The sequence below is a fragment of the Anas acuta genome, chromosome 2, assembly GCF_963932015.1.
Source record: "Anas acuta chromosome 2, bAnaAcu1.1, whole genome shotgun sequence".
Lineage (NCBI taxonomy): Eukaryota > Metazoa > Chordata > Aves > Anseriformes > Anatidae > Anas > Anas acuta.
The window spans coordinates 103,839,383-103,863,931 of NC_088980.1; the positions used below are offsets into that span (position 1 = coordinate 103,839,383).

Sequence of the window (24,549 nt, forward strand, 5' to 3'; positions counted from 1 at the left end):
AAGGAAAATTCAGGGTAGTAGCTCCTTAAAAGGATGAATGCATATGGTTATGAACATGTTGGGTAAACTATTTCTATTATTAGATAAACTTTTCCTTTTTCAGGTTGAGTTCTGTAAATTCTCAATTCTATTTTTATATGGTTTGTAGGATGCATAAATATTTGATACAGTTTGCCAGCAAAGTCTGCAGGTTTAGGTTCTACAGTAATTTTTACTATTTTTCATGCTATTACTCTTCTTTGTAAGAGTATCTCTCAAAATAAAGACTAACTCAAAGTACATTGTTTATGTGATAGTTTTAATAGAATGGGCCTGCATTTTTATAAATATTATGGAAAAAAAAATACCCCATGTAGCAGGTTATGCTACAGTTTAGCAAAGGAAAAACAAATGTAAACAATCAGCTGAATGGAAAATCTTTTGCTTTATTTACTGCTTTATCAAAGTTACTGATGGTTTAAATGCATTTGCTTGAACAAGAAAAATTTAAATTAACTAACAGTGCATTTTTGTGAGACATTTTATTTGTAGAACATTTATAATTTCTGTCTTTTTTGGAAAGAGGAAGATTAATTACGATCTTACACTGTGAGAAGCTAAATTTCAGTTAAATTCTTTTAAAATTTTAGTATTTCACAGATATCACTAGCACAGTCCTAGTGGGAACTACAAGACTTCTCAGTCTAATAGAAGTAACAACTTTAGCTAAAGCCAAAGATACAATATATTTTTAAAGAATAATAACATGCTGAAAAGATCCCACCATGTCAGCCTTAACTTAACAAGTACTTGCTACAGTCTTTCTAGACCATTTTTTTTTTCATGATTTAGACTCAGAAGTATCTTGAATAACTACTTTGCTTCTTTTATAATGACATGAATGCATAAAGATAAAATGTTTGATGATATACTGACTTCCTGCAACTCTGAAATGACAGACCAATCATTCATTTCTTATACTATTCAGGGCATCGTTCTCTGTACAGGCACTCATCAGAGTCTGAACTTGGACTAAACGTTTAAACTGCAGCACAGAGCTCCATCACCTGTGTGAAAGGAATAATTTGTAGCACTTGCTTCTCTCATGGGCCAGCCAGTGAGAGGAAACTTTTTGGGCAGCAGTTTGCAGATTTAGAATCATAAAATAGTTTGGGTTGGAAGGGGCCTTGAAGATCACCTAGTTTCAACCCCCTGCCATGTGCAGGGACACCTCCCACCAGATCAGCTTGTTCAGGGTCTTGCCCAACCTGGCTTTGAACACCTCCAGGGATGGGGCATCCACAACTTCCCTAGACAACCTGTGCCAGTGCCTCACCACTCTCTGAATGAAAAAATTCTTCCTAATGTCTAATCTAAATCTATTCTCTTAGCAAGGTAGAAATAGATTTTTTTTATTTTTTTTTTCCCCCAATGGGCAGTGCTATTTACCAGGTACAAACATCTAGCTGTTACACTTCTCCATTCCCAGTTCTGTTAGTGAAGTACTCAAATGAAATATGTCCTTGCACTGCCTAATTACAGAGATGTAATGCGTATCTTCATGGCATATCTTAGACAAAGAGCTGCAATGTGAATTTGTGGTTTCTTTACAGCACACAACTTTCTTAATTACACACAGCATAGTATTTGCTTCCCAAACACACACACACACAAAAAAAAAAAGGGCTCCAGTTAAGCAGCCTGAGCTGCAATCAATGGAGAGAACATGTAGAGAGCACTGTGCACCTAGAGTTTGGCTTTGGGACTGAATGAAGAGCAAGCTTCCAAAATGTTACATGGAATATATGCTGAACACTTTTTTTTTCCAAAGTATATCTTTCAGCCAAATGCAGAACCTAATTCTGATCCTTCTATGAGCTTGTTACATGAGCTAGGAAAAAAATGCTCTTTCCTTTATTTAGCCTCCCAACTTGTAAAATGGAGATAACAGTATGACTATGTATGTTTGTATATGTATATATAAATCTTTATAGAAAAAGTGCAATATACAAATTGAAGACTATAGTGTGTCTGATAATCATAAAATTGTCAGTCACTGTATCTGTTGAATTCATTTTCTCTGAATTTTTCAGTATTTCATTTTCAGATTAAATTAGATTCTTTGTACAACTAAGGTGCCAACAAAAGCGGGTAAGATTCCTTAAAGAATCACTTGTAAGTGCTTGCCAAAATCTCAAATCAGTCTCATAAAAGAGGTACAAATATACTGGAAATGAGTTACAACATGAATTGGTCTTATGCAGTCCTATGAATAAGCTGCATAAGAGACAACTTGAGCAAATTGTCATATGACAGAACTTTCTGATTGCAGCGTCTCAAGTATCAGATCTTCTTGAAATTACTTATTTTGAAATCTTTGTCCATAGAGTGTTAGCAAGAATAACATTTTCACTTGAAATGAATGTCATATTTCTGTTCCTGTATAGATGGAGTTAGGTGATTGCATACCACCTCTGTGGCAAGGCTGTGAGGCACCTAGTATGCATGTGTGCCTGTGAAATGTTGATGCATGTGTATTGTTGTTTTTATTATCTATGACTCCTTCTATCCACAGGTGAAGGCTGGAAGTAAAATATCTGTTCATTTAACTACTTTAGAAACCCTTCACAGACCTTTCATTATTCCTACTTTTGGAGTACTTCTCCAAAATATAGTAAATGAAAGTTGGGATAATAATATTATATTGCGCTCAATATTCACCTCATAATGTCATAGCATTTTGAAAAAATAAAAAGTTAGCTAATTACATAAGCGCTTATCCATTTGAGATGTGCAGCTGTTCTTATCTCTGGTTGTTCAAGTGTCTCGCATGAGATAAATTGTGCTATTCTCATTTTAAAAAGGAAGCCCATATCTTCAACACTAAGTGCCTGTGAAGGAGCCAAAGGACATTAAAAGCTGCAATCAAGTTCAGGATTCCCTTTGGACACAATAATACTCCCAGGTGATATAGCATGCTGGTTTAGGAGTGATTAATACTCCCAGGCAGAGGATGGGCATGCCCAGGCACTCAAGGATGTATCACTCTTGCTGCACAGGTACAAGCCAATGCCACAAGCTGTGCTGAGTAGATACAGCATGCCTAGAAAGTATTACATTTATGGTGCATGCTCTGTAACATGCATTTGCCTATGCACAGCGCATCTTGAACAGGTTGAGATCACAGTGCCTGAGTAGCGTGTCAATAGAGCACACATACAATAAGTCTATGGTAAATCACAGTGGGCAGGCTTAGGATTTCTTTTTTTGTTTGTTTGTTTGTTTTGTTTGATTGTTTGTTTTTTTCCGATTTATAGTTACTGCAGGACACCTATAAATCTTGGGCAAATACTGAGACTTCCCAAATTCTCACTGTATGAGAGAACACGCACAGGGAAAGGGGAAGGACCAGTGGCACCAGGCTTTGGCTTCTTCTTAAGAAAGGGTCTGGGCCAACATAGCTGTACCAGCCCGAGTATTATAAGGTCTTTCTTCTGCACCAAAGACTGCGTTATAGTGTAGAGATATCTAAGCTGGTTGTGGCAGTAGTATCAATCTACTTTGCAAAAGCAGGCTGTCCGCTTTGCTAGTAGTGCAGACTAACAGGAGTTGGTCTGTAGAGCAAACGGTGCTGAAGACCTGCAGCCCATACTTTAAACATTTCATGTTGTGGTGTGTTTTCATTTCTGTTTGTTTGTTTGTTTAAATTCAGATTATCTGTCATTCAGTCTCAGGACTTGAATACCCACTTGCAGCTGCAGTTGGCTAAGTCTGCTCCTGTAGAAATTCTTCGAGTTTGGTTCAGAAAATTGATCGAGTTTGCATACAGCAAGATCACAGCAAGAACAACAGCACAATAAAGGGACACAATCAGTGCGTTCATTTCAGAAGCATATTCCTGATCCAGACTAAAACACTAATGTAGACATTGGCAGAGAGATCAGCGTGGACTGATTTATCTTGCCAAGCAGTTGGACTTGTAGGGTCTGCACAGACCTTCAGGCTAGCACGGCAGATCTGCTGCTGCTGTCCAAACTGGCAAGCTCTGTTCTCTCCACAGTGCAGCACAGGCTTTAGCCAAGATAGAAACTGATTTTAGCAGCGTAAATGGCCCAAAAGTCAGGGAAAAAGAAAGACGTTTTAGAGCTGCTGCCTTACTGCTTGCCAATACTGAATCTTGCTGGTGAAAACCAATGTACAAAAACCAGAGGTTGATGCTTTCAAAAGTAACCTTTGTCCTGTGTGTCCTGTATAAGGCAAGAGAATGTAAGGAAGCCTCAGAAGATATTTTTGAAGATTTTGGCACAAAAGTCTTGCTCAAGTCTACGTGGGAGGTCATAGGCAGAAACACACAACAGTCCTCTAGAAGGTGATGATTCATGTTTTTAAAACTACTCTGAGACAATAAGAGTAGAGAATGTATAACTTTAATAAAATAGAAATACAATTTGTTTTTCACTGTGGTGTTACCTTTCTATCCAGCATAGTCAAGAATTTGTCAGTTGCAGCCTTTAAAAATATTTCTGTTGTTAACTGAGTTGAATTAGGCTTTTGTAAGCCTAATTCAAAATTTGTAATGGAAACTGCTGAAGATTGTTCCAATTTAAATTTTAAATTACCTTCTTCATCTTTGGATCAAGTAATTTCTTTCTGGAAAAGCATATAAATGTATTTACATTTTTTGAACATTTAAATAACTAATTAGTCATGGAAGTACATGTCACAAGAAATAAGACGATGCAGACACAGATGAAATCGTCTTTGTTAAAATTTTAGAAAAGAATAAGCTACAGTCAGACAGTAAATGTCCCAGGCTCCCATCAGAGGTTTTTACACAAATGATACTGAAAGCAAACACATCAACATTATAGTCATACTGCCGTACAGGAAAGAGGAAAAGCTTTGGAGTCTAGAAGGTGACAATCAAATTCAGCCATAGCTTGTTAAGATGGGGGCAGAATCCCATGTTACAGCTCATGGAAGTCAAAACACATTCATTAGCCACCATACTCTGCCAAAATAGATTTTTTTACTTACACAACAAGCAATCATATTGTTATTCACCAATATTTCTAAGCATGTATTTGCTTGTTGGTAGCTATTTTTAAGCAAATAGAAGAAAATGTGTATGTTTGCATAAGAGCTTGTAGACGTCTGGATGAAGATCTCCAAATGAATGTTTTGACTAACCCCAAATCTGTGCCACATCTTTTAGCTCTTCATACATAGGTGTGCCTGAGCTGTTCTGGCTTAGGAAAGGTTTGCTTACGACTTACACAGAATGGGTGAATCAGCTTTTAAAGACATTGCTTTAATTTGTTCCACCAGTTAATTTTAGATACCCCTTGGATTTGTACAAAACAACATGACTAAGGATATTTGTAATAGTCATTGTGATGAAATATGTGGCAGACATGCAGCCTACTGCCCTGCAGATGAATTGTGCCAAACAGGTAACAAATCCCAACCGGTTCAAACATCTTGCAATGTGAGATGTCCTGCCAAGAATCAAGAATGGGGGAGATGTGGGTAGTGCAACTGCATAGCCCTAAGATACTGTAGTATCACTGCTAGGCCATAAACTTTGCACTGAGTTTGCAAGGCCCCAGAACTGCTGGACTTGCTCTGCTAAGACTTTTATTGACCTTCCCACAACTTTGTTTTACACAGATTAGCTCTAACAGTAATTCTTCCAATTGGCCAGGTGTCTATGAGCAATTTGATTTACTTTTGCTTATCTTTGTATAGCACCACCGTGGCTTTACAGCTCTGACATAATGAGACAGAGTAGAGACATGCAGGTCCAGTATGATAACGGGGGCCCTGACCAGTGGAGACACTGGATATGTGGTAGCTGAATATGGACACGGGATAATAAGAGATGGGACACAAGCTTGGCACTGGTGCCCCCTCAGCCACAAACAACTTGCCAATACTCAGGTGCAGAAATGCAGACCTGGAGATGGACAAAAATAGATGTAGGAACTGTCAAAACCAAAAAACCTAACAAATATAAAAGCCAGCATTACATCCCAGGCCACCACCACCAGAATGAAACCTCCAGCTTCAGGACCTAGCAGAGCAGGGAAAGGTGAGGATAAATGATATCAGGAAAAGGGGTAGAAACTAGGAAGTTTGAATAACAGTTTTAACTGTAGTATTATTAATACCGATTTATTTTTTTTCCACATAGACTTATTTTTTTATTGCATCTTCTGTAGTCACAGACCACACACAATTGAAAATAATTTCAGCTTTTGTGGGCAAATTGAGAAAGGCACTTCAAAATTTGTCCCTTGTTGGCTAAAATGAGTACAGACAAAGAAAAAAAAATCAATGCCTGCACTGCATTAGTCTCCTATTTTGTCATTCGTCCAGAGAATTTTGTTTTTTCTTTGTCAGAAAATTTAACATTCTGGCTGACAAATGTTAAATGGTTGGCATGTTACTCATGATAGATTGGATAAATACAGGGATTTTCCAGGGGTGAGGCAGGGAGCGTGCACAGCTTACTAATATTTTCCTCTATCGGTGGGCAAGTAGAGCTGTGCAACTGGATCAGAGCAAGGATGACTCTTAACTATACAATCTGCTGAGTTATTCAGTATTTTTAAATTTCGGGAACAATCAGAATGATCGATCATGTTTGCATGATCTGCTCAGTAATTAGGCTAGGTTCACACCAGGCCATACAGCCTAAAAAGAGCTTATGCTATGGCAGCTCTCATCGGCTTGCCTACAGTTTGTTTTACTGTATGCACAGAATTTTGCCCCAGGAAAAAAAAAACCTGCAGAAAACCCTCTGTTTGCAGATTTGTAAAATAAACTCCTTGGATCTTAGTGCGAGCATATTCTCTCAATGCACACGCGCAATTTTCTTGTGAATGGCATTTATGTGTGTACATCAAAAGAAGAAAATCCCCAAGGGCTCTGTTTAAACCAACAATAGCAGAGAAATTCAGGAATCTCCCACCAGAGCATGCCCCGTTTTGCCTACTTTGTATCACGCAGGCTTTGAATGAGGTCTGTGGCAGCCAGGCGAAACAGGACACGCACCGGCTTTCTGCTCGCCCGCTCGCACAGACTTAAAATTAAGCCATCAGGAATTTATTGGCTGTCTAATGGGAGCACATCACCCATGCAGGGAAGTGTTGGCGCTACAGGGATGCTACAGGGGACGCTCACCATCGTGTGCCCCATCTGCAGCTTTGTGCCAGCCGCCGGGGGGGGGGGCTTACGTTTTGGGATGGTACAGGGGGGCGATGTGGGGGCTTATTAAAAAATCACCATCATCATCATCATCAAAAAAAATAATAAAATGAAATAAAATAAAAAACATCATCACCACCCCTCAGCCTTTAAACGGGACTGATGGCAAGAAACTCCTGAGCATCCTAACCTGCAGGAGGGAGGGAAAGGGGGAAGGAAGGAAGAAAGGAAGGAGGAAAGGAGGGAGGGAGGGAGGGAGAGAGGGAAGGAGAGAAGGAGGGAAGGAGGGAGGGAGGGAGGGAGGGAGGGAGGGAGGGAGGCGCTGCGCCCCGCCCCGGCCCCGCGGAGCTGCGCGGAGAGGCGCGGAGCAGGGTATGCTCAGGATGTCCTTCAAGGTGAGCCGGGGGGGGTGTACACAAGGGATAGCAGCATTTAGCCCTCCCGTTTCCTTTTTTTTTTCTTTTTTTCTTCCTTTTTTTTTTTTTTTTTTTTTAAAGCTTTCCCTGCCGGCAGCCGGCGAAACGTTTCACCGCCTTCTTAGAATTAGAGCTTCATTTATTTATTAATTTATTTATATTTTTAGAAGAAAAAAAAAAACAACTGTGGGAGGGGTGGTTTGGAGGGGGGGAGAAAGAAATAGAAGCGCCCTTCCCGGGCTGTGGGGTGCCCCAGGGGTGCTTTGGAGGCAGGCTGTGGAGCTGCAGCTGGGGTCCCCCTAAGGACGGATGCTCGGCGGTTCATAAATCACGGCCCTCCGCTGGCTTTAGGGTCTGTGCTCTGCAGGTTTTGATGCAGCCGGGAGCCTCCCCTCGACTTTTCCGGTCCTCTCTGCTGGCGCTGGTTGTGTAATAGTTAGGAAGCAGCTTTTATCCCTGCTCCCTGGCTCAGGCTGTGGTGGCCACTGAAGCTCGGCCGGTTCGTTCCCTTTTCTGTGATTCCTGTCACTGTGCTTCTGTCATCCAAACCCACCCCAGAACAGTCACAGTCAAAACAGCACCTAAAATAAGTTTTTTTTTAAACCAGAGGACAGGATTAATAAGATCAATTGGCAAAGAGGGAAGCAAGCAGCAATTTGCTGATGATAACAGATTATATCTAGGCTAGATGTACATCTCAGTTTATGGACTTCCTGGATGCTGTGCTTGCTCTTCACTTATTGATCACCAGCTCCATGCCAGTCCTCTGCCACGTTGCTCGTGTTGCATTGCTTTATATGAAGGGTTGTTCGCTGTCCTTTCCTCTCCCTCAGTCAATGCATCTACCCCAGCGGTGCTGGTGCTGCACTTGCACAGTGTTATTTTGATGTCAGGACTGCTCAGCACTGCAGGTGGCTCCCACCTGCAGCCAAAGCTCCGATTTGTCAAGGAGCAGGGCACCTGAGTGGTGAAATCTCAGCATTCATCCCATTTTTTGTCCTTCCTTGGCCCCATACCTCTTTAGTCTCTCCAGTCACTCCACTCTTTCTCTGTGAGTTGCTCCCACCTTCGTTTCTCACCAGCACCCACCTTAATTTGCTCATGGTCTTTCTCCTCTTTTTTTTTTTTTTTTTTTTTTTTGTCAGCAACTAAGGTGCCAGCCCCATGTTCTTGCCGCCTTCTCCCTTTTTGGCATCTGTGTGTTTTTTTGTTTTTGTTGTTTTAACCTTGTCCTTCAGATCTTTGTTTCTGCTCTGTCCCTACCTGCTCCCTTTTTGTGCCATTTCTCACTTTTTGTCCCCTCCTGCCCAAACTACCTCAGTGCCTGCTCTCTCTCCCCCCCAGCAAACTGCAGGCCTCTGCTTTCTCTCTCTTTTCTGTGTCTTTTTCCTTGGCATTTTCCCTTTCTCTCAGAAGGCTGTGTACTTACTTTGGACTCCAACCACCCTCCATTTGCTACAGCCTATTCATATTTTCCATCTTATTATCCTTCTTACCCACAAGCTAGCATTTCTTGTTCACTCTCATTGTCTGTACACGTGAACATCCTCTCTTCTTCTACCACATTCTCTGTGCTTTTGCCTACCTTAACTTACGTCTGTATCTTCAATTACCTGTCTCGTTGCTCAAGGTCTTCTGTGTAAGACGTATTACTATCTAATGAGGACCTCTGTCTTTCCTCCTGAGTCCCACTAATATCTTCTGTTATATCATGCTTGATTCTGATTTCAGTTTTAAAACTTTCCTCTTGACTCCTCCTTTGCATCAGGACTGGTTTGGAAACTGAATAAGAAAAGGAAATGTTCTTGTATTTTGACAGTACAAGGAACCACCTGTCAACTCTGGGCTAGTGTTCTCCTTCTCCCTTTTCTTTCTCTCTTTCTTTTCTTTCATCTTCGATATCACTGTTTAAGAGCTAGACTCATCCTCCTCAGCTGTTACCCTACTATGACCTGCCTCTTCTTTGGAAACAGCAAGTGAAAGGTAGGGCAGGGAGCGGGAGCTGGTGGTCACAGCATTTAGATAATATTTTTCTCCTCAACCTTACTTAGATGACATACAGTTACTTTCTCACATTTTACTGCATTCCTGTATAGAAATGGTCTTGATAAATTTATAAGATATATTTTCCTCTAAGCCATTTTTCAATAAGCATTTTTGCTTGATGTCAACACAGCATCAATAAAAGGCAAGCATTTCACCTCTGAGCTCTCCAAAAAGCATAAAAACAATTGAAATGAGTAACACAGCCAAATTTTGCAGTAATGCTTTAGAGACCTTGATGAAATAAAGGAAATTGTATCCTGAAAATTGTTGGTGCTGGAGCAGATGACATAATGAAATATTAGCTAATGCTTTGGTGAAAAATGGCATCACTTTTTCCAAACGTTTATTATGTTCTGTTCCCTGACTGTCAATGCCGAGAATCATTTTTTTATTTTAAGAAGTTTTTAGGAGCAGACTAGCTTTATAATAAGAATTGCATCAAAACTTTATCCAAATAATCTCCTGAAATTCAACATTGCCTCTCCCTAAGAAGTATCTGATGAGACAGGACTGAATTCATAACTAAGCAACAGCAGTCATGGAGTATGTCGTATCTTTTGGTTTAAAACCAGTTCATTGCTAAAACATATTCAGTTAATCAGATTAATAATTCCAAGCTAATATATCATATTGTGTCTCCTAGTGATGTCAGTTTTGTTGGTATCACCTGAAAATGAAGAGCACACAGATATAAATCCTTGGTTTGAAGGCAGAAGACAAATTGATACACAAATTGGTTCTTCTTGAGGTTGTCCCTGTCATGTCCAGATTGCTTGAATGGTTTGCAAATTCTATTCATCTTGGCATATAAAACAGCTCAGATTTGTGTTTGCTTTTTCTGTCTAATCAATACATAGCTGATAGACTGAACATGCATTGTACACAACTGTTATGTAAGGAGTCCCCAGCACTGTGGGGTCAAGAGGGGAGTTACAAGTACTGATAGTGATTACAAATTGGGTTAGAAACACCAACCTAATTTTGTGTCCTTGATGCACTTGAAAATTCTTCCTTGAAATTGATCCAAAGTGTGAGGACGTCTTTGCTGGAGAACTACTGTCGGAATTACAGAATATCATGATAATAAAGACAATATCCCTAACTATGATCTCTACAAATAAATATCTGCCTATTAAACTAGAGCAAAAAGGACAACATGGACCATTGTGTGTTTAGGCCACCTGCCTGCTATTACATACAATTTGAGTGGTTGCAAGGGTAAAGGTGGAATAACCGTGCTTCCTCACTAGTCACCAGCAAAGAGGGTATAAAGTGCTAGCTCTGTATTAAACCACATTATCAGCAGATTCACCAGAGGTAAAGCAGTTTGTCAGCTGTAAAAGGAAAAACAAAATTAAGTCTATTGTGTTTCTTGCAATTTTCTTTTTCAGTCTCCTGCCCCTGTATGTGCTGGTACAAGAAATATTACTCACAATTTATGGGAACATTCCTAGAATTTACTGAATAGCTGAAACTTCTCTCAAGCAGTTGCCAATTTTATGACCTGCTAACACCTATGAATATTAAAAATGCAACCAATTAAAAATTCTCAGTGTGATGGATAAGGAATAAATTCACAGAGAAGTAATCTTGTGCCTGCTGGTTTCTGGGAGGTTTATTATACGCATGCCACTGAAGGAAGCAATTTCAACTCTGATCTATGGATATATTTTAAGTGTCAGCCGTAAAACTATTTAATTGTAGTTCTCTATCACATTACACTTGTGCACTGACATTTAGACATGGGAAAGTATGCATCAAATATTCTGAAGCAGAACGATTGACTTTTATATCCATTCTGCACTCTCTTTGGGTTATTTGAAAGGCAGGATTCACTGGAGAGTAAGGTCCCTGAGTTATTGGCACTGTTTTGGTCTGAGATAGCATCACTGATGTGATGCTTTCCTGAACTGTTAGTGATATTCAGCCTTATTCAAAACCAGATAGGAGCCTGCTGTATGGTATATATACCATTGCCACCATAGCTTTGTTTCACCTCAGCACTTCTGCTGCCACATTGCTTACCCATCAGCTTTTATTTTTACTTTTTTTTTTTTTTTTCTGTCCCCCTATTCTGAGGCAGTGATATTTTGCTCCTACAGAGAAGTTGCTTTGTGCCATTGTTTGTAGGACTGAGAAAGCTACCAATGTGAGTAGTAGTGGCCTGTGAAGTCTAGATTTCAGAGTTTCTCATTTTTGCCTTACCTATTGCCTTGTTTATATAGTAAATGAATTCATAAAGCTGTAGATGATAGGATTTTAGCCTTCTTTTTCTAGTATCACCCAGAAAATAACTCATGCACCAACAGCTACAGGGTGTTAATTCCAGGAAGGGGACAAACCAAATAATATTGGAGATTTGTGTGCAATGCTTTTCATGTATCAGGGCTTTGTATGGAAAAGACAGAAGTGGCAGAGAGCTAGCCTGAAATGCAGGAGGATGTCCTGCAGCAGGACATGGCAGCAGGGTGAATCAGCCTCTGTAACTGGGCTCAGCCCCACCACAGGAGCAGACCATGCAGGTACCATTGTTTTTTGTGATGTTTCCCTGGGGATCTGGAACAGCATTGTCAGCTCTTAATATAAAGCAAGCTAAAAGTCATGCTGCTATGGACACGGGGAAGACCTGAAACAGCATGAGGTAGCACAGGGAGACTGATCCCTGTAATTGCACAAATAAATCAGATTAGCTTCCCTAAAGTGAACAATGTCTGGCTTGAATGCAGAATTTGCACATGTATATTTGTCCAATACATCTTCCAAAGTTTCTTTTTTTTTTTTTTTTTTTTTTTTTGTTTTCACCAGAAAGAAACACCGCTCGCCAATGCTGCGTTTTGGGCTGCAAGAAAAGGAAACCTGGCTCTCCTCCAGCTGCTGCTGAACAGTGGGCGAGTAGATGTGGACTGCAAAGACAGTGTATGCACACAATGCACGTATTCCCTTAGTGCTGATTTTACATCGCTTTCCGAAGCCCACTGCAGAGGGTGCAGCAGGGACCTGACTGGAGACGTTTGAGAGTCTCATGACACCTGAACATGATTTAAAACCCTCCCTTGTCAGGAAGCAAGTTTGAAACTTAAGATAAAATAGCATGATGATTTATATCAGTGGCAAGGGGTTAGGAATTTGCCAGCACTCAAAAATGTGTCTTACATAGTTATTTGTGGCGCTGACATTAAAAACACAGATCCTAGCACCTCGGGCTTCTCTCTGCAAGGAAATGTCATTGTGGTAGTAGATCACAGTGAAGAATCAACTCAGCCAAGCCCAGTAGCAATGATTCTGTCAGCTAACATGGCTCCTCATAATTAGTTTTTTTAAAAATAACCCTGGACCACAGTTTCTGCTTAGGCAATGTAAAAGTTTGTATTTGATGTGCAGCCATTCCTGGTGTGAGGGGCACTGCGGTGTGCTACATGCAACCTGTGGTGCTGGCCTCCTAACTTCCAGCTCTCCCCACCCCAGCATCTCCTGCACTGGCACCAACACGAAGGCACAGCAAGATTTCCAGGCAAAAAGGAGCCCAAATAAGTGACCAACAGATTCCAAGCGATTTTTTATTTTTATTTTTACTGTAGTTGTAGTCTCAAACTAGTTTTGAGGTTAAGAATAGGTTGAAAACACACATAAGGTGTATGTCTTGCTATTCTGCCTGTAACATATGTACCCTTACTGGATTGTACAAAGCTACTGCAAAGAGCCAGGGAAAACTGAGGTTGAGATGTCCCCAGATTTCCTTTGGTTGGTGTTGAGACTGACTTACAGGCAGTTGTGCCTGTGTTGTATGGGATTAATGCCACTTCTAGCAATTATGTGCTTCTCTCAATATGAATGCCTTCAAAGTGCAAGAGACTTCCTAAACCCATTGTCTTTACCCTATTTTTTCATCTTCATTTCATCTTTGACCTGTAGGCAAGCACTCGCCATGCAGTAAGTCTGGAGTTGATCCTATGACTGACATTCAGACAGAGAGGAAAAGATGCATAGATGGGGGCATGAAGTAAAAAGGATAGAGATAGATGAAAAGAAAGAAGGTCCACCACTGCTCATTTTTTCTCAAAATAAGACAAAGCTTGATCAAGAATTTTTATAATGCGCTTTAACATATCCTGATATTAATTCTGTTAGGTATACACATTTTCTAGACTAAAATATTTTCATACAATTAAGGTTGCATGCTCTGTTTTTTGCAAATTCACACATTTCTTCTTTAGACTGAATTGGTATGTGTGAATGTTTTAGAAAGATTAATTTTGTCCTCATGTATGTGGGTTTTGCATGTTGCCACACATATAACCTAAGTCTTGGTTCAGCGGACCAGTGGCCCTACTGGGGTACTGAGGGAACCTGAACAAGTAGTTCTGTTATGGAAAGCTCCCTGATACGACGTGAGGAGTCACAGACAGAGCTTGTTCTAGTCATTCAGCTAGGGAATTAGTATTCAGAACACTGGGACCTTACTCCTGGCTATGACTCAAAATGAAGTGACTCAGATAAGTCACTTTCCTCCTGTGTCCAAGGTTATTCTTCTGGAAAGGACGCAGATATCTTTGAGATTCTCTGACAAAAAGCTACGCGTAAACCAAAAATATTGTTGATGTTTTTGTTACACTTTTTTCAGGACAGCAATGCAAAATCACTGCATACATAGTTGTTGAATGGTCAGGCTTAGCTTTGCAGGCAAGTCTGTAACGTATTTGCTTTAATACCTGCTAATCACTCATCCTCAAAGTATTCATGATAGCAAGTTTTAAATTGTCTTAGAATCTGTTCAGGGGAAGATTGGTCCCCCATTCAGGAAAAGGAAAAGAAAAAGAGCAAACATGTTCTGTGGTCAACAAGCATAAATGCTCTTCATCTTTTCAGAAGAGGTGTTGTCTTTTGCAGACAGCCTGATTCAATGCTGAAGGTGTCTGTTAAAGGAACTGATCTGTTTCTCTTTATTCCCAGCTTGGCACAACAGCTCTGATGGTCGCATCTTACCATGGCCACATAGATTGCGTACGGGAATTGGTTTTGCAAGGAGCAGATATCAACCTGCAGAGAGAGGTAGGAGAAGTTCTGCATTCAGACAGGGATTGATGAAGTGACTGTTGGTTTATTGGAAATAATAAGAGTGTTGCCTGTTGCTTTTTGACAACTGCTTATTTGTGCTTTGCTGGGCGTGTACGAACAGGGTTCTCCTAGGGACATCAAGGAGTCAGATGTCTGAAACTTGTAATACAAAATCAGATGCCAGAGGTACCTTTATAAATAATTCATCAAACATTTCCAGCACACAGGGGTTGGTGTGGGGTGCTTATATCTGAGGTGTAACCCTCCGGTTACTCCACTTAAGCATCTGCCATTTTATTTATTGGCATGGTAATTTGCAGCTTTCTGGATGGGATAAATGTGATGTGATAAGGAGAAGTCCTTTACTTTTGACTTGCAGAATTTGGTCATTAACATAGAGTGGATGTTGTTTTGACTCAGTATACCCAAGAGTTTCTGCCTTTCAGTCCAAGACAACTCATCTCAAAAAATCACACAACTTAATCACTCTTTCCTGCAAGTGTACTTTGCATTCAAGGTGTCTCTCACACCATGACTTGCTTGATTGCAGGAAGGAAAATGTCAGCACCTAGCTCTGTAGAAGTGCCATCCCCTCATACTCTGCTCAAGTAGTGGTAAGGAGTATCTAAAGCCATTCTGGTCTGTGTGCTGGTTATAATTGCTCTGCAACGGAGTGGGACTGGCCCCAAAAGAACAGCAGTTTGATGAGGACATGTAGTGACATGGGATGATGGCAGGAAGAGCAGGACAGCAGTATTTTCATCACTTTAATAACCCAAGCAAATGTTTCTTATTTTCCTTGGTTACCTGGAACTAGAGCACAAATCTCATGCTGATGTCTTCAAGTCACTGAGTCAGTGAATGTCATGCCTGATGATATAAGTGTCTTTGCACTAACTGGCCTAAACTTGCATTAACCATGAATGTCAGTATCTTTCAGAGGGGTTCTGTCCCAACAAAACATGTATTTGAACATGTAGCTTCCCTTAGACAAACATTGCTTGAAAAGCAGCAACAAAAGGAAAAGTTGAGAAGAGTTTTATGGACCTTTTCTTGAGTTTCACTCTGGACACATTGGTTCAGCAAGACAATAAAAAGAGAAACACAGGAACACTCCAAAATCACTCTGCTGCAGAGAGGGAGCAAAATTAAAGAAATTTAAGCCCTAGCAACAAAGGATACTAATCTGAAAGTAAATCTATCTACTCAAACTAGTGCTCTTGAACCTTGAAATTGCTGGGAACCTCAGGGAAAGGGAACACCCAGAGGTTTGTCTGTGAGAGGGGGCTCTAAAATGGTCTTGAAAGGCCATGTGCTGTTGCAAGCTTTATACAGCTAATACAGTTATATGTTATACTACTGATATAAAATAAGGGCTTTCATTTCTTCAGTGAGGTTAATAGAAAATAGGAGCTGCATGACTGGCAAGAGTTGCTTGAAGGCTGCTTGGATGAATGGGAAGCTACTCAAGCAAAACACAAGGGTGACATACCAACAGCAGTCACATTTGGCCAGTGGAGAGTCAAGCAAAGTGGAGCTCTGCTGTGCTGAATAATCCCTCTGTGGTCTTTCCACACCCTTATCCAAATCCATCCTATGCTCCTGTTTGTCTTAGGTTGTAGAAGCAGGTGGTAGAGGGGATTCCTACAAATTGGACGTTCCTCTCTTGAGTAAGACTGCTCTGTTCTCTCTCTAGGCTTTCTTTCCCTGTCTGAAGACTGAAGAGAAGTAAATGAATCCTAAGAGGTCTATATTAGAAATTGTGCAGAAGCCACTAGTGAAGCTTGATTTGTATTCCAATGTTTGATGCAGGCCACATTTCTCAGAGCGATGAGAAGGAAACTGACCTCTTAGCTAAGACACCTTGTGTCCTCTATAGCCCTCAAAATCATCATGTATTTTCAGTTGATATTGAAATGATTGTGCTTAGTAAGCTTGAATTTGAAATGAAATGTATACTTTGATCAAGCATGTTATGTGTTTGGGTTTTATTTAATCATTTTTTCCCCTACAGTCAGGTGCAACTGCTCTGTTCTTTGCTGCACAGCAAGGCCACAACGACGTGGTGAAGTTTCTCTTTGAATTTGGTGCCTCCACTGAGTTTAAGAATAAGGTATGATGCTTTGTCTGTCTTTATATGCTGATGCATTCTGCCAGTCAGGACTGTTGTTTCCTCTTCACATGAAACATGAGGTGGCAGCAGGAATATGGCAAAATGATTTCCTCACTTCAATGTTTTCTGAATAATATGAGTACTACAACACATTATGAAAACATTAACTTGGCACTAGCTTTACTACCTGGACTTAATGGCCTGATTTGGCCAAAGATCAGTCCATTGATAGTGAAATCAGACTTTCCTCTTAAGCCATTCTCCAATACAAGAACAAAGGGTCTCTTTGTACACCTCAGGTACAATCCCATTTTATGCATATACGTACTCCACTTGCACAGGCTGGAATTTGATCCATGTTGGGGAGTGTCTGCATACCACCTTAGGAGACAGAAGAATATAATGGCTTCAGTTTGAAGAAGAAAAATAGTTCTTTATCCAACAGTAACCAATTTTTCAAGATGTTGTAGTCAGTGATTTGAATAGGTCCCTCATCCCATACTTGCTGTTCAAAATCCCTGAAAACACAGGCTTTAAATACTACATGAATTGATGGAGCATCACTGGGACTCAACTCTTTACACTCTAGGGACTATGGCAGTTATTACCAATTAAAAATCCCAGGTTTCTGTGGTCACAGAGTTCATGCATGCCCATACAGTAGAATGTGTATCGATTCTGGTACCTCGGGGAGCTATGCTTGTGGTAAGCAATGCTCTGACCACAGCAGAAGCCTCCATCAGTAAATTTAAAAACATGAATGAAATTGTGGCTGTTTAACCTCAACATGGAGTGCAGCTGTGGAACTTAGCACCATAGGGAGGTTGCAATGTTAAATACAACAGCTGGATGTTAGGCTGGATTCTGGATAATCTCATGTGAAACAGAATTATTGTGAGAAGCTGCACGTTAAAATAGAGTTGCCTATGAGTCTTTTATTTTAGGATGAGGGTAGCAAGCTTCAGAAAAATATTCTCTCACATTCATCTGTATACAATTGGGTGTGTGAAATTACAGCATTTTTTGAGTCATCTGACCTATAGACAGGCCACAAAAGCATGCGGAAGGAGCAAATGTGTCCCAGCCATAATAAGAGCCTGGACTACTCTCTTGGGCTGAACATGAAATTGGGCAGTGCTTTTTCAGAGGGCAGTGAATGCAGGAAACTGTTGGTAAGGAGGGAAGACAGAGACTGAGTACCTTGTTCTTTCTGGAGGGACAATTACATTTTCACCAAGCCTCTGAGCAGCCTGTGGTCTAGGTGTTTGTGAAGAGGTCAACACGAGGCCCAGAAGGTGAAAAGCAGGCTTGAAATTGTCTCATCCTTCATGACAATATCTGATCGTTTTTGAATTATGCAAAATAAATTAAGGAGTCACTAGGGCAGATAAAAAGGTGTAAAGATACAAATGAAAAGAAAATCTCTCCGCATTCAGCCCCTCCTGGTATCTTCCACCTTTGGACAAATACAGGCTTGGGCTTTACTGGATGTATCTCCCATTGGCCTTCTGATTTGTTTTGGTACTGGTTCAATTTTCTGATTTAATAATGTGATTTCCGTAGCTTGAAATTATTAAATCAACTCTTCTTTCTGTTAAAGGGCAGCTAAGATAACAGGCTTTTCCATCCCTTCCCCCAAACCCCAGGAACAAAGTAGCTGACAAAATATGCCTTTTCAGGTCAGAGATAAGGCATTTTCTGATTAAGGCACTCAGCTGGGAGCAGCACAGGAAAAGATGAGGCTGATCCTGTCTGTTTTTAAAGGGCATTACAAAACTCATCGATTTACAATGAACTTTCTATTATACATGAAGATGTTTAATTTAAATATGAAAACAGTTTTAATGAAACCTAGGAAACAGACACTTTTAAGCAAGGCAATGCAAAGTCCAGTGTCTTCTTTGTAATTTACTCCTCTGTAAATTTTAATTACTGCATTTGTCACTCATATGCAAGAGTGCTGGGGAATGATCTTAATAAAACAATTCTTGGTATGCCTTGTATCGTCTGAGTTGATATTCACTATGACAGGCTAAGCAAACATCCCTAGAAGTATGTATCAGAAAATAAAATGTTTTCTTTTCTTTACCTGAGACACGATATAAGCTTGCATCTGGGTTCTTGTAAGGATTTCCATGAAGGCGTGCTTTCTGAGCAATACTGCAGGTTGAACGGTATGTTGGAGGCTATTTTTCAGTGGGTAGTAATTGCAGAAGATCAATTCCCCTCCCTTGTAACATATTTCAGAGAAAGTAAGAAAAACATGTAATTCTAAGGTGCTTGCAGGCAGTGATGACAGAGGTGAAGGAAGGGACAGGCAAATAGAGAGGTGTACACCAGAGAGCGTGGTCTCATCGGGTGCTGCTGTTCCCAGTGCTTACGTGGGAGATTGGCAGCTACTGTACATGTTGCTGACAGGGAGGAAAGAATATATGGATAAGAAAAAAGGGTTTCAAAGGAAGAATTACAGAGGTAGCTGAGAGGACTGGCTTCTGTATGAGTTTCCAGTGTGCTGGAAGGGTTTGCAGTAAAGGATTAGTGGAAGTTAAGCTGTGTCATGAAAACAGGATATGAGCAGGAAATAAACCCAAGCCTGAGTGCCTTCTCTCAGCTCCATTGCCCGTTTCCCTCCTGCTGCAGAGCGGTTATTGCCCTACAAGTGTCTCTGTGGTTCCTCACATGTCCCTGCCTGGCTCAGAGTTTCCGAGAGGTTTGCCAGTACCGAAGGTGCTGCTTCAGCATTTTACTTGTTTCAGATGAAGCCAAAAAAAAAAAAAAAAAAAAAAAAAAGGAATCACATGTCTGAAGACTGTCATTTATTTATTTCTTGTTTTCATCCTTCTGTCTACCTTATAGTCTGTAAAACAGTGGGATCTTCAGCTAGAGCTTGCTGGAGAAAAGGCTCTTGTGCTGGCAAAAAGGGAAGAAAGTGAAAGCAAGATGTAAGTTTGAGAGGAGTTGGGGGGCTGATTTTTTTTCTCCTCCTAAAAAAATGTGGACCTTTGCAGTGTTTTGTCCAACAGTGCCAATTCCTTGATTTAACTGAGCGTTGTCTTGCCATAAGGTGTTTTCTATGGAAAGGATTCCTGTCCTCAAGTTCTTTATCCTAAAGCAAGACCAATCCCTATTTATCGTAGTGGTACCCCCAACCAGAGCATGCACACGAGTCTCAGTCTCTTCTGTGGAATGTGTTTGACTTTATGGGAGACAGACAGTAGAGCAGGTCTTCGAGCCCACATGCCTTCCTGATCAAGGACCAAATCCCTGGGCCAAGGAGTTGTTATTTGATTTTTGCTGGCCCTGGAAATATTTGATTTGATGTGGGCAAATGGAACTAAATCAGGGTGGTCTAGATCCCTTGGTCATCCCTTCTAGTCTGAAAGATCTAAATGTTATGTTTTGGAAATGTGTTATTCCTTCCCAAAATGTATCTATCTAAAAATGTTCACTGAGTTCAGCCAACTACAAGGTCAGGATCCCCACACTGAGACACTTAGACATATCCTGCTTAAAGTGTCCTCCTTCTTAAGCCTCAGGCTGTGACATCTCCATGGTGGAACAGCACAGTCCTGCTCCAAGCACTTGACTGTGGTTAACCGTGCAGGCCTGTCTTTGATTTGGGGCCTCTCATTTTGTTGCCTCCAGAAATTATGTTAATAACCAAACAACCTTCTTAAAATAACAGAGTCTTTTGGGAATACAAGGATTGTAGAAAATTAAAAGCCAAAAAGCAATAAACAAACTCTTCTCATATGCAGCTGAACATGACCACTTACCTTCCAGATGGGGAACCTCAGTATTTTAAAGCTTCCTATAGCTCATCCTTCCCTGCTTCTCTGAGGAGGACTTCCAGTCTTGATAGCACAGTTTCTTTTCTTAACTCATTGACCTTTCTCTCCCCATTTCCTTCAGGGAAAGTCTTTAAAAATGTCTCTCTTTTTATTTGTTTGTAGGCCTTCGATCTGTTAACTCAGCGCTCAAGTAAAACTGGCTTTCAGCTGATGGGAGACAGGAAATAGGTTTCATGAAGCTACTAGCTTTTCCCATTGTTTTTTAAGTGTGTAGAAGTGTTTTGTTGGTTTGTTTATTTTAATCCAGAAACCATTGTGGTTGCTTTTGTGTTCCGTTCCAGCAGTTTCAATTAAATTAGGATATTTTTTTTTTTACAGGAAAGTCTAGTGACTCATTACTACAGAGTAACTTAACTCCACTGACCAGGTTGCACACCGTGTTTACTTACATAGTCCAGAATTAACAATTCTTAGATGCTCACCTAACAGTTTCACATTGGTGACTTTGCTGACACTCAAGCCTTTCTTGCATTTTAACGTGGCAGGGCAGAAGGGTGAATAGTTTTTGAGCGCAGTTACAGGCAGTCCCTGTGGATTACTTCAGCCATGTCAGGGCTTGAGTTTTCGTGGGATTGTTATAGGCATGAAATAGCACTACAGATTAAAAAGTTTGATTGTCACTTCCCATTATAACAGATTAATTCATCCATTTGGGCTGTAACTTGTCTTGCTGGCTATCTATCCATGTGGAAAAAAATCAGACAAAACTTTTGAGCTGTTTCAGAAAACAAGACTGAGGGAAAGTACTACCTTTTGCCCACAGCTTCTAGAAATCATTTATATGAAAACTTCAGATAGCTTGCTTTGTGGAGGAGGAGCTTGAGGCAGGGAGAAGGTGGGGAAGGAGGCAGAAACCCTCAGGGATCCATGACGTGGGGCGTGCGTCATCCTTGCATCATGGCATGGTGCCATCCAGGGCAGAAGATGAGAACCTCCTCTCCATACCAGTGTCAGAAATTATGTCAGTTTTTAAGTGGGGTACAGTGCAATGAACATGATGTGGCAAGTCCCGCATTTGCTATTTCCATTGTTTCCGCTGGCTTGGAGTTGTCAGCCAGCGATCCTGAGGTATTTCCCATCTCAGATGGCTCCTATGGGAGCAGCTCTACAAGCCGGACATGATGCATGTGCCTAGGTCTCCCTTTAGTGGTGATGCACAGTAACTATAACTGCCAGGGATCACTTCTTCAGCAGAGTTAATGGGGCTTTCACTGGGTCATGGGTTTGGTGTGAAGCATGCTTCCACATTTAGCTAGAATGCTTTTAGATGCATCTTCCCTACACTTCTTAAGGCCAAAACTAAAAGGTGAAAGGCAGAACATGACAGAACGTGAGGTTATGGTCAAAGAAGAGCAGATGATCGGTAGGCTTTAGAGCAGGGGAAGTTTGTGCTGTCCTACAAGGAGAGGAGTTTGTCAGGGGCAGAGGATTTGTCAGTAAAAGTAAAAGAAGAGATGCAGAACAGCTTGGTGCTGTGAAGCAAATAAAGTCTCTAGTGGGAAGGTAGAAGATGAGGAACTAAAAGCAGAATTTTCTTTGCTCCCGTCACTCACGAAAAAAGCCTCAGGAGAAAAATGTTTATAGTGGTGGAGCCAAAGATTTAAGGGCCATGGCTTGGCACTAAAATTATGAGGTATTCAGTAGCTAGTCACTCCAGAATTGTTGTGAGCCAAATTCTGAAAAGCCTTAAGATTTGCTTATGTTTTATGGTGCCATTCAGTCTAGCATCTTCACTCCCACACTACTGTACCCTTTCTTTGCTTTTTCACAGGATGGAGGTACTGCTCTTCTAGCTGCTTGTCAGTACGGGCACGCAAAGGTAGTGGAAACTCTGTTGAAGCACGGTGCCAACATTCACGATCAGCTTTACGTGAGTTATTCGACACGGGTAATATTGACAACACTGGTGGTGGAACAAATGTGCTGTTTGTTGGACAGCAGTGGGTACTCTGGCTCCAGCACAGAGAAGCATTTGCCAAATGTTGTGGTTTTGTAGTACTCTGCTTCTCTACACTGTGATTTTTGTTAACTGTCTGCTTTTCACAGTTTGGGGAGAAGCGGTACAAAGCCAGAAAAGATGGGTTAGCTATGTTTTGGTTCCTTGTCTGTAAGAAGGCTTTGTGCCAAACCAGCACCATCATTGTGCTGTCCCTTACCATTGAACAAAAGCTCATGTCATGTTTTACCCCGTCAGATTTGCATTGCAGGCAGAGAACTGAATAACTTTAAAGCCACTGAGGCATTCAAGAATCAGTTTATCAGTTTTCTGCCAAGAAATGTAGTAGAAGTTATGTTATCTTTAATATATATATATTTAATATCAATTAAAATGATGCTATTTGGTATTTGTGTGTCTCTAGTTAGTCAGTTCTTTGGGCAAAGAGTGGTTAAAATGACCAAACTGACATTGTTTAGTTGACTTTTCAGAAAGCTGGACTGAGCCAATGAAGTACTGGATTTAATTTACTTCAGCAGAGACACAAATAGGCTGGGCTTCTCAGCATTCAACAAAAATGATTGGCAGGCTTTCTCTCCACTTCCCACCACTCTTTCCTACCCGAGGGCATAAGACAAGTCTGACAAAGAGGAATTTGTTCCCCGTGGATATATGTTTGTTTTTTCTCATCCTTTTTGATGAGGTTTGCAGGATGCTGTTGGTCAGCACTGAGCACTCTCAGCTCCCACCAGTCTTCATGCACTGGTCACACAGAGAGACCCCACCTCTGCGCTGCTCCCACCCCACATTTCTGCAGAAGGGTGTTCCACGGTCACTGCTGTCCTTGCTTATTTAAGGGTTAGAATAATTCATAACATTCATAATGTTTGTCATCCTCTGTTTGCTAATCGCAGGGTTTTCCACCTGGTTTAAAAATAGCAGCGCTTTTGCACCTGGAGACACTTACCTAGAAATAAAGGCAGTAAAATGACTTCCTTGTTGTCTCCCCTTGAAACGAGCAGTATTTACATTCAGATTTAGAGATGTATTTTTATTGCTCAAAGTCATGAGGCAAAACCAGTCAGAAAAAGCTGCTTAATAAAGTAAGAACACAACATCTTAAAAACAAGCATTAGCCTAACTCTTTTTTTTTTTTTTTTTGAGACATTGCCAAGTGGCTTTTACACAGTGGTATCCGGCTGGCAGTTTCACTTGCAGGCAGCCAAAGGAGAGGGAGTTCATGCATGCACTTGGGCAGTCCTCCCCAGACCATCAAGATAGATGTTTTAATTTTAAGCTGAATCACATGAGGGGTAGAGGAGAACACAAGAGAATACGTCAACTAAACAGTGCTAGTTGCAGAAATATTTTATAGCCTCTAAACAACTTTCTTGTTATAGCACCAAATCAAGTACAAATCCTAAATAATTGCTTTAAAATAATAATGGTTGTATGACAGGCAAGCCAGGCTCCCCATCTTGATTGGTGCTGTATTAAAGAGCTCTTTAATGTTACACAACCTTGTCTGCTTTCTAAATGGAAGTGTTCCTACTGTATGTGTCTCTGGAGGAAGCTGCAAAACACCCGATGCCATCACCCTATTTCATGCACTTGCGTAGCAGCCAGAGGAAACAGACCCTCAGAGGGCCTGGGGATGGATATTCACCTGCAGTGCCAGCAGATACCTCTCTTCTTTACCAGGAAGGACATTTGCCATGCAACCAAGGTCAAACATTTTAGATTCAGTCCCTGGGCACGCTATTCAGCGCAGGTTTCAGGCCTGTGCTGAGTTTTGCAGAAGGAGGGCCTAAGCAGTATGTCTTTCTACTTCTAGTTGGTTGGATGGCTTTTAATGTGGTTTGAAAATTTTTCAGTGACAAAAAAAAGTCAATGAGATATGAGTTGGTTTGTTGGTTTTTTGTTGTTGTTGTTGTTGTTGTTGTT

At 40.8% G+C, this 24,549-nt stretch overlaps 1 protein-coding gene across 1 annotated transcript in view; it reads left to right on the forward strand.

Moving 5' to 3' along the window:
* The first annotated feature begins 7,502 nt into the window (after positions 1–7,502).
* Positions 7,503–24,549, forward strand: part of ANKRD29 (ankyrin repeat domain 29) — a 29,715-nt gene continuing 12,668 nt past the window's right edge. Inside the window, exons 1-5 of the mRNA XM_068671431.1 lie at positions 7,503–7,583; positions 12,456–12,566; positions 14,601–14,699; positions 16,720–16,818; positions 22,441–22,539. Of these exons, the coding sequence (XP_068527532.1) occupies positions 7,563–7,583; positions 12,456–12,566; positions 14,601–14,699; positions 16,720–16,818; positions 22,441–22,539 (429 nt within the window). The 5' untranslated portion in view covers positions 7,503–7,562. The remainder of the gene's footprint in view (positions 7,584–12,455; positions 12,567–14,600; positions 14,700–16,719; positions 16,819–22,440; positions 22,540–24,549) is intronic.